At 47.6% G+C, this 12,895-nt stretch overlaps 1 protein-coding gene across 10 annotated transcripts in view; it reads right to left on the bottom strand.

Annotated features, from left to right (window-relative positions):
- WDR90 (WD repeat domain 90) overlaps positions 1–12,736 on the bottom strand; it is a 102,110-nt gene extending 89,374 nt beyond the window's left edge. For 4 of the 10 annotated variants that reach the window (XM_039491303.1, XM_039491305.1, XM_039491302.1 and 1 more), the window contains exons 1-6: positions 12,400–12,732; positions 8,173–8,302; positions 5,382–5,568; positions 4,885–4,983; positions 4,589–4,668; positions 1,620–1,796 (exon numbers count right to left, since the gene is read on the bottom strand). In XM_039491303.1, the coding sequence (XP_039347237.1) occupies positions 1,620–1,796; positions 4,589–4,668; positions 4,885–4,983; positions 5,382–5,568; positions 8,173–8,298 (669 nt within the window). In that variant the 5' untranslated portion in view covers positions 8,299–8,302; positions 12,400–12,732. Of the gene's footprint in view, positions 1–1,619; positions 1,797–4,588; positions 4,669–4,884; positions 4,984–5,381; positions 5,569–8,172; positions 8,303–12,399 lie in introns of those variants that run through there. The other 6 variants (XR_005585448.1, XR_005585447.1, XM_039491310.1 and 3 more) reach the window with 4 other exon arrangements.
- Between the last annotated feature and the right edge of the window lie 159 nt (positions 12,737–12,895).

Consider the following 12,895-nt stretch of genomic DNA (forward strand, 5'->3'; position numbering starts at 1 on the left):
ATGGGCTTGATCTAAGTCACAGAAATATACATACACAAACAGCTGAAAAATCATTGACAAATATCAATATAGTTATGTGGCTACAGAAACAGTTGGACGTACTCACACAATAGGCATAAGTATTAGAGGGGTAGCTGTGTTAGTCTGGATCTGTAAAAAGCAACAAAGAGTCCTGTGGCACCACATAGACTAACAGATGTATTGGAGCATGAGCTTTCGTGGGTGAATACCCACTTCGTCAGATGCATGTAATGGAAATTTCCAGAGGCAGGTATAAATATGCAGGCCAGAATCAATCTGGAGATAACGAGGTTAGTTCAATCAGGGGTACACGTCTGGCTCTGTTGATTTGTTTCCTTATTTCCTCGTGCGGGTATCGTAGTTTTAAGAATGCTTGGTGAAGATCTTATAGATGTTGGTCTCTGTCTGAGGGGTTGGAGCAAATGCAGTTGTACCTCAGTGCTTGGCTGTAGACGATGGATTGTGTGGTGTGTCTGAGATGGAAGCTGGAGGCATGAAGGTAAGCATAGCGGTCAGTGGGTTTTCGGTAGAGGGTGGTGTTAACGTGACCATCACTTATTTGTACTGTGGTGTCTAGGAAGTGGACTTCCCGTGTGGATTGGTCCAGGCTGAGGTTGATGGTGGGGTGGAAGCTGTTGAAATCATGGTGGAATTCTTCCAGAGTCCCCTTCCCATGGGTCCAGATGATGATGTCATCAATGTAGCATAGTTAGAGAAGAGGTGTGAGCGGACGAGAGCTGAGGAAGCATTGTTCCAGGTCAGCCATAAAAATGTTGGCATATTGTGGAGCCATGCTGGTGCCCATAGTGGTACCACTGGTCTGGAGGTATATATTGTCACCTTGGGAGGCAGGCCAGTCCTCGCCCATAGATAACTCACCAACCTTAAGCATATTCTCACCAGCAACCACACACCACACCATAACAACTCTAACTCATGAACCAATCCATGCAACAAACCTTGATGCCAACTCTGTCCACATATCTACACCAGCAACACCATAACAGGACCTAACCAGATGAGCTACAACATCACCGGTTCATTCACCTGCACGTCTACCAATGTTATATATGCCATCATGTGCCAGCAATGCCCCTTTGCTATGTACATTGGCCAAACTGGACAGTCCCTATGTAAAAGGATAAATGGACACAAGTCAGATATTAGGAATGGCAATATACAAAAACCTGTAGGAGAACACTTCAACTTTCCTGGCCACACAATAGCAGATTTTAAGATAGCCATCCTACAGCCAAAAAACTTCAGGACCAGACTTCAAAGAGAAATTCACACCTCAACTGCTAGAAGAGGGCCTCATCCTCCCTGATTGAACTAACCTCGTTATCTCCAGATTGATTCTGGCCTGCATATTTATACCTGCCTCTGGAAATTTCCATTACGTGCGTCTGACAAAGTGGGTATTCACCCACGAAAGCTTATGCTCCAATACATATGTTAGTCTATAAGGTGCAACAGGACTCTTTGTTGCTTTATAATAGGCATAGACATTTATTACTCATGCAGATTAACATCTTAGAAACCACAGAAGCAAAGATCTATCTGGGATGTGTATAAAAAGTTCATTGACAGTTCCCCACCTCTCCAACAGTTGGTACTTGCAAGCAAACCATGTAGTTTTGCTGGGGTCCTGTGGGAACAAACACTTCAGGGACAGAATAAGCAGCCTCCAAGGTAACCTTGAGGAGATTGCCACCTGAAAGTTGCGATACAGAAAGCAGGGACTCTTGGATGGACACTGCCACTTCAAGGCCACACTGCAAAATAAGAGCAAACTGAAGTGACATTCTCCTGGAAACAGCGAAGTTATTAAACAGTTACCATGCATCTGTCTTTGCAGAGAAAATACATAGAGGTCTGCCTAAGTTAGAAATCTACAATATTATTTTATTCATTGAGTCAAATGAAGACAAAATGGGCATTACTGTGTGCTAAATGAATCTTATGGTAATTAAATGATTTGTTTCCAAAATGTAATGTTTCTCTACAGTAACTCCTTGCTTAACGTTGTAGTTGTTCCTGAAAAAGAATACTTTAAGCAAAACAATGTTAAGCGAATCCAATTTCCCATAAGAATTAAAGTAAATAGGGGCAGTTAGGTTGCAGGGAAATTTTACACACACACACACACACACACACACACACACAATAAGTTTTAAACAAACAATTTAGAACTATACACAGCAATGATGATTGTGAAACTTGGTTGAGGTGGTGGAGTCAGAGGGTGGGATATTTCACTGGGAATGCCTTACTGCTAAATGATGAACTAGCACTCAGCTGAGCCCTCAAGGGTTAACACATTGTTGATAATGTAGCCTCACAATCTACAAGGCAGAACGAATGGAGGGAGGGGAGACAGCATGGCAGACAGAGACACACACCCTATGTGAGAGAGAGAGAGACGCGCATTTCCCCTTTAAGTACATTGATCCCACTCTAAGTACACTGCCTTTTAAAGTAGATCAGCAAGTTGAGACAGCAGCTACTGCCAGCAAGCTGCCTCCATCCTGAGCCCTGTTGTGTCCTCCCCGGCTCTGTGGAGATGGGGTAAAGAAGCGGGAGGCAGAAGTGGGGGGAGGGGAACACCCCGACATTAGCCTCTCCACCCCACCTGCACAGCAAGCAGAAGGCTCCCGGGGGCAGCTCCAAGGCAGAGGGCAGGAGCAGCACATGGCAGTGGGGGGAGGGACAGCTGAATTGCCGGCAATTGATTGCCTGCTGGGAGGCTGCCGCACAGGGAACTAGGGAAATGGGGAGCTGATGGGGCCAGGAGGCTGCTGGTCCACCCTGGTTCCAAGCCCCCACCAGCTAGCTCCAATGGGCTGCTCTTTCTGCAAGCAGTGGACAAAGCAGGCAGCTGCCAAACAATGTTATAAAGGAGTGTAGCGGGGTGGTTACCCCGCTCCTGCCCTGAAGGAGTTAAAAGCAGCCTTGGGGAGGGCTGTGGCTGGGAGAAAGCAGCTACTAAGCTGATTGGGGAAGCAGCCGCAGCTGGCCCTATAAGAGGGCTGGGGCCAGAAGCCAGAGACAGAATCTCTCTAGCTTTGAGAGGGACGGATGGATGGACCGACCGGGCTGCAGGGAGCTGAGAGAAGGTACCTGGAGTGGAGCAAGGCTAGGGGAAGGCCAAGCAAGCTGGGGAGCTCCGGCCCAGAAACCCCGCAGGCTGTGGCCTAGTGGAGGGCCAGTTAGGTACTGGGGTTGCAGGGGGCAGCCCATGAGTAGGCAGAGGCAGCAGGTCCAACCCCCCTTGCTTATGATGAGTGGCTTTTACACTGCAGCCTGCCCCAGTGAGTGTGGGCTAGATGGTGACTGGCAGTAGCCCATGACTGAGGCAAGGTGGGGATAGAGAGAGTTGGGGGTTCCCCTAGGAGGGGAGACCCTGAGACTGTGGGGGTATTGCCAGGGGGAAGCACCCCAAAGACAAGCGGCACTGGGGTCTGGGAGAGACACGGGGCCAGTGGCAGGTGAGACGGCAGCCGGCAGAGGGCACTCCTGACTGAAAAGAGCTAATTCCCTGGACAACCAGCAGGAGCCACCGCAGCAGTGAGTCATGCCCTGCCACGGGGCGCATTGCACAACTTTAAACAAGCATGTTCTCTAATTGATAAGCAATGTAACAACGTTAACTAGGACAACTTTAAGTGAGGAGTTACTCTATTTAGAATGTAAGCTTCTCAGGGCAGGGACTATGTTTCTCACCGTCACTGCTTAACAAACAAATGAAAAGTTAAATAAAACTTAGCTGTGTTGAAAGAACATAAAGGATGCAAAATGAAGCACTCAACATTCAGGAGATGCCAAAGTTAACACATGGAACCTCAACTGAGCTCTTTATCAATATTCATTATTACACAGTATTTAATCACAAGATCACATATAGGATGGATGGCAATCAGTGAATGAAGTAACTTTTGAATATTTATTATCTTCACTGTTCAGTGTGAGTGGACACTTGCCTCATTCATTACATATCGATTGACTTGTCTACTGACGTCAGAAATATGTTTTCAGATATACCAGTGTAAATTTAAAGTCCACTGATTTCAATGAACTTACACTGGTAATTGCAAACAGAATTTGGATTAAAATTAGGCAGATTTCCTCATTCACTATGTATCATTGCTTCATTCACTGAACACTGTTCAACCAGTGTTCTGAATAAGGCAGGGATCCTATAGTAAAAATAGTATGCGATGAAGTAATGAAAGACCATATAATATTTTGTTTGCACAAAGGGACAGTTAAGGTTATGCAGGCATCCTTAATGAGGCCATTTTCTGATTTTTCAGCCCTTCGCTTTGCTCTTTCAATGTAGCTTTTTGTACAGCATATATTAGGGTTTATGGACCCAATCCTGCTCCTATTGTAATCAATGGGAGAAGGACAGGGCCCCAATTTTTTATATGTATTACCATAATGTATACATAATTTGCAGTATGGCTGAGTCATAGTTCCTGAAATATTCATAGCTTTTGATTTAAATTGCACCATATAGCTGCATAGTTGAATTATTGAGTGAATGGCCTTGGGAAATTCCAAATACCTTGGCATCTGGGCGAAGGCTCTCTAGTGGAGAGCCAGGAACTGGATGCAGTGGAACTGTTGCTCTAAAAGAACACTTTCCTGTGAAGAAACAAAGACAGAATCAGCATAAAGTCTGAAGCTCTCCTGTAATGAAATCACTCCCTGAATGGAAAAACTGTGCTATCTGCCCCCCATATAATCCACCTTTCTAAAGACAGCACTAGGTATTATTTGTCAACAGAAGTGAAGCTACAACGAAGAAGCTATGTGAGAGCAAGAGGTGGATGAGGACACAGTATGAATTCTACATTGCACCTTCCAGCAGCGGTAGAAGGTCCACAACAGCCTGACCAAGAGCCACAGTCTTTTCCTCCTTCTGCTTCTTCTCCTTTGGTAAAACTTCAATCACAGTCACTGCAGGGAAAAAACAGAATCCGGTGATGTTTCTCAATCACCTATAAAACAGCAGCTGGAAACAGTGAGCTCATTCAGGGTGCTTAAAAAGTGTATTGGCTCTTAACCAACACTCCTACTTGATTCCCCAGTGACTGAAGGGGACAGAATAGCTGAGTGTTTCCCACAGCCAGTGCTCAGACTTCATTCTCAAGCAAGTCCTGCTGGAAGAGGATGAGAATAGAGTAGCTGAGAGTTCCCCATGGCAATGCTTCTACTCCATTCTCTAATGAACGACTCTTGTTAGGAGCAGATGGGGATGGAGCAGCGACAGATCCCCAGGGCCAGAGCTCCTTTCAATTCTCTAGTGATTCATTCTAGGCAAATATGAATGGATAGTTAGAGTGACAGTTACTTACAGAATAAGGGTTTGTGTGCGATGTCATCTAGAGAGTTTGGCCCATCAGAATTGTATTCAAAGCTAGTGGTGAAGTTATATTTCACTGTCCCATCTGAAGAAACATCAATTTTCAGGGAGTCACCCAGGATAACACCGTTATACTCTGCACGCACATAGGTCACTGGAGTGTCTCCTTTGACACCTTTCTGGCAAACACAAACCAACAATAGGTTAATTATTTGAAATCTGCCTCTTGCTGTAGAATAAAATTGCTCACAACCAGAGCTGTCCACAGAAGGTGGTTGAGCTAAGGAAAAGAAGGATTTTTTTTTCAGTTACTCCACACACAATGGGTTTAAGGTGAAAAACTATGGTCTCCCTGAGATTTCACCTTCTTCCATTCTATTCCTCTGCAGCATCCCAGAGGTTACTAGCACCCAGATGTGGTAGGGGCATTTAAAAGTAATAGTCTTCATCAGCATGGAGGAGGAGAGAATCATAACTACACTGACTTTCATCCAAAGGGGCAACATAATAATTAATAATAATTTCAAGAAAGGTTCTGATTTTTGTAAACAACTGAGGAGGTAGCTCACAAATGGCAAAGCTGCATTAATATGAAATTCTAGAATACTGTATAGCTAAAGAACTCCTTGAAATCTAGTGGGGAATTTTAGCAAGCTTTTTGGAAATATTTGGATTATGTAGACTCATTAACTTAATACTAGTAGCTTTAAATATGGGTACAGTTTTTAGCATGTGTTTACCAGTGTTCTTAAACATAGGAATATAGCAAAAAAAAAAAAAACAGGAGTACTTGTGGCACCTTAAAGACTAACAAATTTAATTTATTTATTTATTTATTTATTTAAGGTTAGTCTTTAAGGTGCCACAAGTACTCCTTTTTTTTTTTTTTTTTTTTGCGGATACAGACTAACACGGCTGCTACTCTGAAACCTGTCATAGGAATATAGGACATTCTAAAGTATATCAGACCAGTGGTCCATTTAACTCACCAGCCTTTTTCTGACAGTGGCCACTGGCCAGGAGCAGATGCTCCCAAAGACAGTGCAAGAAATGATGAGGTGGGCAATTGTGATATAACCTCAACACAGGGGGAAAATATTTCCTAACGCTCTCAAGATAGAGGTTGGCTTATGCCCAACACAAAGGTTGATATCCTCTTCAAACTTTTCTTTAATCCTTATCCATATAAGCCAAATCTTTATTTGAATCCTGCTAAGCAATTTTGCCGAATGAGTTCCATGATTTCATTGTGTATTGTGTATTCAATATATCCTTTTATCCGTTTAAAATTTGCTATTTTTCAGTTTCATTAAATGCTTCCTTATTAATCCATTGAGAGAGGCTAAATAGAAGTTATCTTTTCTATACCATTCATTATTCTGTATTCCTTTCTCATGTCCTCTCTTATTCATCTCCTCTCTAACTAAACATTCCCAAATTTCTTCTATGTACCTTCATCTGGAAGTTTTTATGTATCTCTTAACATTCCCACCCCAAATCTCTTAGCCCTCTCTATACTTGCTATTTTTTGAGAGAGAGAGGGTGACCAGAATTTAAGTATTCCAGTTCAGGTTGTACCACTGATTTATATAAATTAAATTTAATATTTTCAGTATTATTTCCCATCTCATTCCTTTATATCAGGGGTAGGCAACCTGTGGCACGCGAGCTGATTTTTCAGTGGTACTCACACTGCCCGGGTCCTGGCCACCGGTCCAGGGGGGCTCTGCATTTTAATTTAATTTTAAATGAAGCTTCTTAAACATTTTAAAATCCTTATTTATTTTACATACAACAATAGTTTAGTTATATATTATAGACTTATAGAAAGAGACCTTCTAAAAACATTAAAATATATTACCGGCACGCGAAATCTTAAATTAGAGTGAATAAATGAAGACTCGGCACACCACTTCTGAAAGGTTGCCAAACCCTGCTTTATATACTTCCCTACTGCACAAAGGCATAGCAAGGGGAAATCTATTAATGCATGAGAGAGATTTTGATACTAAGGGTAGAATGCATCTAGCTATCTGTCTAGGCATTTATACATTTTATTTGCTTTTCTGAATGCGGCTATATAATGAGCAGAAATTTTCATTGTGCTGTCCACTGTGGCACCCAGGTCTTTTTCCTGAGTTGTTACAATTACTCTAGACATCATTAAGATCAACCAGGAATGTAATGTGGCACATTGACTTCATTAATGGCCAGATTTTGATTTTAGTTAACTGGCACAAATTTCAGTCGAGTTATTTGAGATTTACATTGCTGTAATTGAGATCAGAATCAACTCTTTTCTAAGAGTTTGTCTCTATATTATGTTGGTGAAGGAAGGAGGTGTGGAATTTAAAAAAAAAAAGTTAGCAAAACAGGAGTATAACCTACATCATGAATTGCTTAGAAAACTTTGTTGTAAAGAACTAACTAAAAATACTGATAGTAATGCAGGAGGGGGCATGGTAGACCACGTTTCAAATTAATGTTTATGCAATGCAATATTCCTGGATGGGCCGTTGGTGGGGATTGAACCCAAGATTTTTCGACCGAAAAACAAGACCCTTTAATCTACATATGAACTAGCCACTACCGGGGAACAGAGAGCCATGCTGTGTAATTATGGGTTACACTGAGGTCCTGGTTTCATTACAGACTGCTCAGGAGTGTTATGGTCTCACACCAAGTTTTAGAAGGGTTTACAGTATAAAAGTTCATGCCTGCTCCATTTACTAAACCAGATATATTTAATGCCAGACAAGATGAGACATTTCAGAAGCCTTTACCAGGTCATGTGCCTCCAACACTGTGATCTGTACCGGTTTGATTGGGGACAGAGGTGCCTCAATGGCAGAAGGTGGAGCCAATGTAAGGGATCCTCTTTTACTAGTCTGCCCAGAAACAACAGCCATGTCTCTGCAGAAATAAGGAATGAAAAAAAATTAAACATACCAATACTCTTTCTGCGGGGCTCTGTTTTGCAGTAACTCAGCACAACCTCTTGTTATGCTCTCAGCAGCACTATTCCTGTGTTGTGAGCTCTTCTACCTTCTCTAAAAGTACCCCCTCTCCCAGCTAATCAAATTCAAAATAATGTAAATAATACACAGAAACAGCACATTCTAATAAGATTCAAGACCTGGATGCTGAGACATCACAAAATTGACATCTTTTTACTGATCACAGGGTACGTCTACACTACGGGACTATTCCGAATTTGCATAAACCGGTTTTGTAAAACAGATTGTATAAAATCGAGTGCGCGCGGCCACACTAAACACATTAAATCGGTGGTGTGCGTCCACAGTCCGAGGCTAGCATCGACTTCTGGAGCGTTGCACTGTGGGTAGCTATTCCGTAGCTATCCCATAGTTCCCGCAGCCTCCCCCGCCCCTTGGAATTTCCAGGTTGAGATCCCAGTGCCTGATGGGGCAAAATTCATTGTCGCGGGTGGTTCTGGGTAAATGTCGTCAGTCACTCCTTCCTCTGGGAAAGCAACGGCAGACAAGCATTTCACGCCTTTTTTCCCTGGATTGCCCTGGCAGATGCCATAGCATGGCAATCATGGAGCCTGTTTTGCCTTTTGTGACTGTCACTGTATGTGTACTAGATGCCGCTGACAGAGGCGATTCAGCAGCGCTACACAGCAGCATGCTTTTGCTTTTGCATGACAGAAGAGATGGTTATCAGCCATACTGTACCATCTACCAATCCATAAATTGGTAAAAAGATGAGCATGGTTACCAGTCGTTTTGCACCATTTGCTGCTGTCATAAGTGCCCCTGGCTGCTCTTAGCCAGGGGCGCAAAAGCCAAAATTGGGAATGACTCCCAGAGTCAATCCCTCCTTTTTGGTATCTAAAAATAGAATCAGTCCTGGCTAGAATATGGGCAAGTGTACTAGAGAACCACTGTATCAGAGAGTGCAGCTGCTCTGTGTCAGATCCTGCAGAAATTATGAGCTGTATGCTATTCACAGGGGGTGCGCATGCAACAACCCCACCTGTTGATTCCGTTCTTCCCCCAGACTTCCTGGGCTACTGTAGCATTGTCCCCCCACTTGTGTGATGAAGTAATAAAGAATGCAGGAATAAGACACACTGACTTGTTAGTGAGAAATGAGTGGAAGGCAGCCTCCAGCTGCTATGATAGTCCAGACAGGACAGTAAGGAGTGTGGAGCAGAGGAGCCCAGCATCCCGCTGCTAGTCCAGGGGCAATTGAATCTTTTTTTTACACATGAAGGGTGGGGGCTGACAGAGCTCAGCCCCCTGTTGCTATGACGATGATGGTTATCAGCCGTACTGTACCATCTACCATGAAAAATTAGGGCCAGGCACCCTTGATAGACCTCACCGATGCTAGTCAGCATGGTTACCAGTCCTTTTGCACTGCCCCATGTGCCAATAGGCTGATGACGAGGACGGATACCAGTCGTATTGCACCATCAGCCACCCATGGCGGGGGGGAGCAAGGATGTTGGTGTTGAGTGCTGCAGCATCGGGTCTATCTGCATCATTCATTAAAGATAGGGTGACATGTTAAAGAGTCAAGAGAGGATTGCTTTCCCTTTCACTTCTGGGGGTGGGTGGGGGGGGTGCGTAAATTGCCGAGCTATGCCCTGAACCACCGCAGACACCGTGTTTGACCCTAGAAGCATTTGGAGCTCAGCCAAGAATGCAAATACTTTTCGGAGACTGCAGGAACTGTGGGATAACTTGAGTCCTCCAGTTCATGAGCGTCCATTTGATTCTTGGGCTTTCCGTTACGTTTGTCACGCAGCAGTGCGCTGAGCCCCTGCTATGGCGTCTGTCTGGAGATTTTTTAAAAATGATTTTGAATTTCGTCTTCTGTAACGGAGCGCTGATAGAACAGATTTGCCTGCCCTTACAGCGATCACGTCCGCATCGTCCATGCGGGAGCTCTTTCTTTATTTTGATTTTTAACTGCATCACCACACGTGCTGATCGGAGCTCCACGCTGGGCAAACAGGAAATATTCAAAAGTTCGCGGGGCTTTTCCTGTCTACCTGGCCACTGCATCCGAGTTCAGATTGCTGTCCAGAGCGGTCAGTGGTGCACTGTGGGATACCGCCCGGAGGCCAATACCGTCGATCTGCGGCCACACTAACCCTAATCCGATATGGTAATTCCGATATTAGTGCTACTCCTCTCGTTAGGGAGGAGTACAGAAACCGGTTTAAAGAGCCCTTTATACCGATATAAAGGGCCTCTTAGTGTGGACGGGTGTGGCGTTTAAACCGGTTTTAGGAGCGTAAAACCAATTTAACGCCTAGTGTAGACCAGGCTACACAAACCCTTTTTACAGTTCAGTTCCCTTCCGTGTGAAGCTCAAAGTGAAAAATGTCTTATGGAAAGCATAAACCCAGAATGGTACAGGCCGGGGAGCATGTCAAACATTTGTGTGATGTATCTAGCTATGGAGAGAGAATGGGATGAAGGGATACCCAACAAAGGGCAGTTCCTAGGGACACGGATACCCAGAGTATATGTGTGGGGGGAGTTCCTGTGGCAGGGGATAGGCAGGGAGGGAAGGGATACCCAGAGGCAATTCCCAGGGCAGGAGAGGAGACGGGACAGCCAACGGTGGGCAGTTCCCAGGGATGGGAATAGCCGGTGGTGGGGAGTTCCTGGGGGAAGGGGAGGAATGGTGGGGATACCTGGTTGGGGGTGGTTCCGGGGGCAGGGGATACCCAGGAGAGGATACCCGGGGAGGGTGTAGCAGTTCCTGGGGGATAGGGGAGGGATATCCCAGAGCTGGGCAGTTCCCGGGAGGAGGAGGGGACAGCCCGGGGGGGGAGCAGTTCCCAACTTCCCAGGGCAGGGGATAGGCGAGGCGGGGATACCCAGTGGAGGCTGGTTCCCGGGGCAGGAGATAGCCAGGAGAGGATACCCAGAGCCTGGAGGGGGGCAGTTCCCGGGGTAGGAGGGAGGAATACCCGGAGGGGGAGTTCCTGGGAGGGGGCAGCCGGGGGGATGGGGAGGAATGACAGTTTCCAGGGCAGGGGATAGGTGGGGATACCCAGATGGGGGGAGTTCCCAGGAGGGGACAGCTGTGGGGGGAGCAGTTCCCAGGGCAGGGGATAGGTGGGAGGGATACCCGGATGGGGGGAGTTCCCGGGAGGACAGCCGTGGGGGCAGTTCCCAGGACAGAGGACAGCCGGGGAATACCCGGATGGGGAGTTCCCGGGAGGGGACAGCCGTGGGGGACAGGGGATAGGTGGTGGTGGGGATACCCAGAGTGGGCGGTTCCCAGGGCAGGGGATAGGTGGGGATACCCAGATGGGGAGTTCCCAGGAGGGGACAGCGGTGGGGGGAGCAGTTCCCAGGGCAGGGGATAGGTGGGAGGGATGCCCGGAGGGGGAGAGTTCCCAGGAGGGGACAGCCGTGGGGGGAGCAGTTCCCAGGGCAGGGGATCGGTGGGGATGCCCGGATGGGGAGTTCCTGGGAGGGGAGGGGACAGCCGAGGGGGCAGTTCCCAGGGCAGGGGATAGGTGGGGATGCCCGGATGGGGAGTTCCCGGGAGGAGGGGACAGCCGAGGGGGCAGTTCCCAGGGCAGGGGATTGGTGGGGGGGATGCCCGGATGGGGGGAGTTCCCGGGAGGAGGGGACAGCCGAGGGGGCAGTTCCCAGGGCAGGGGATAGGTGGGGATGCCCGGATGGGGAGTTCCCGGGAGGGGGAGGGGACAGCCGAGGGGGCAGTTCCCAGGGCAGGGGATAGGTGGGGATGCCCGGATGGGGAGTTCCGGGAGGAGGGACAGCCGAGGGGGCAGTTCCCAGGGCAGGGGATAGGTGGGGGGGATGCCCGGATGGGGGGAGTTCCCGGGAGGGGGAGGGGACAGCCCAGGGGGGACAGGGCAGGGGATGGGGGGGGGGATACCCAGAGTGGGCAGTTCCCGGGGGTTCCCCGCCGGGCACATGACGGGGTCAGACCCCAGGGAAGGGTCACCCCTGGTCCCTCCCGGGTGTACAGGGCCGCGAGCGAGGGGTGCTCACCGCTTACGGCTGGGACGGGGAGGAGCGAGTCAGTGACACGCTGCCTTTCAGGGGCGCGTCCTCCGTAACCGTAGCAACCGTTCCTACTCCCGCGCGTGCCTAGCCCCTTGTGACGCGCGGGGCACGTGACGGTGTTCTGACTCCACCTCTCCTGCCGCCACGCTTGTTGTGGGCAGCAGGGGGCGGGGAGCCTCTCTCCTGAGCTGGGGCTGAGGCCCAGGCGGCCATTTTGGTTACTGGCGCAGGCGGGCTGTGCCCAGCTCCAGACCCTGGGCAGTCTGGCCAGTGACTTTGATTGGAGCAGAGCAGGACCTTAGTTCTAGCTGGGCGGGGCCCTGAGGGGTAAAAACCTCATGCAGCCTAGGGCGCCAGAGACATAACCACTCTGACATGCCTGTGTCCTCTCCTGTTAGTGCCATGGGAACATGCTGTGACCTCACACAGTGACATTGTGGGAACATGGGCCATCCATGGGAATGCCCTGGGACCTTGCCTG

This window comes from Mauremys reevesii, linkage group 10 (assembly GCF_016161935.1).
Source record: "Mauremys reevesii isolate NIE-2019 linkage group 10, ASM1616193v1, whole genome shotgun sequence".
Lineage (NCBI taxonomy): Eukaryota > Metazoa > Chordata > Testudines > Geoemydidae > Mauremys > Mauremys reevesii.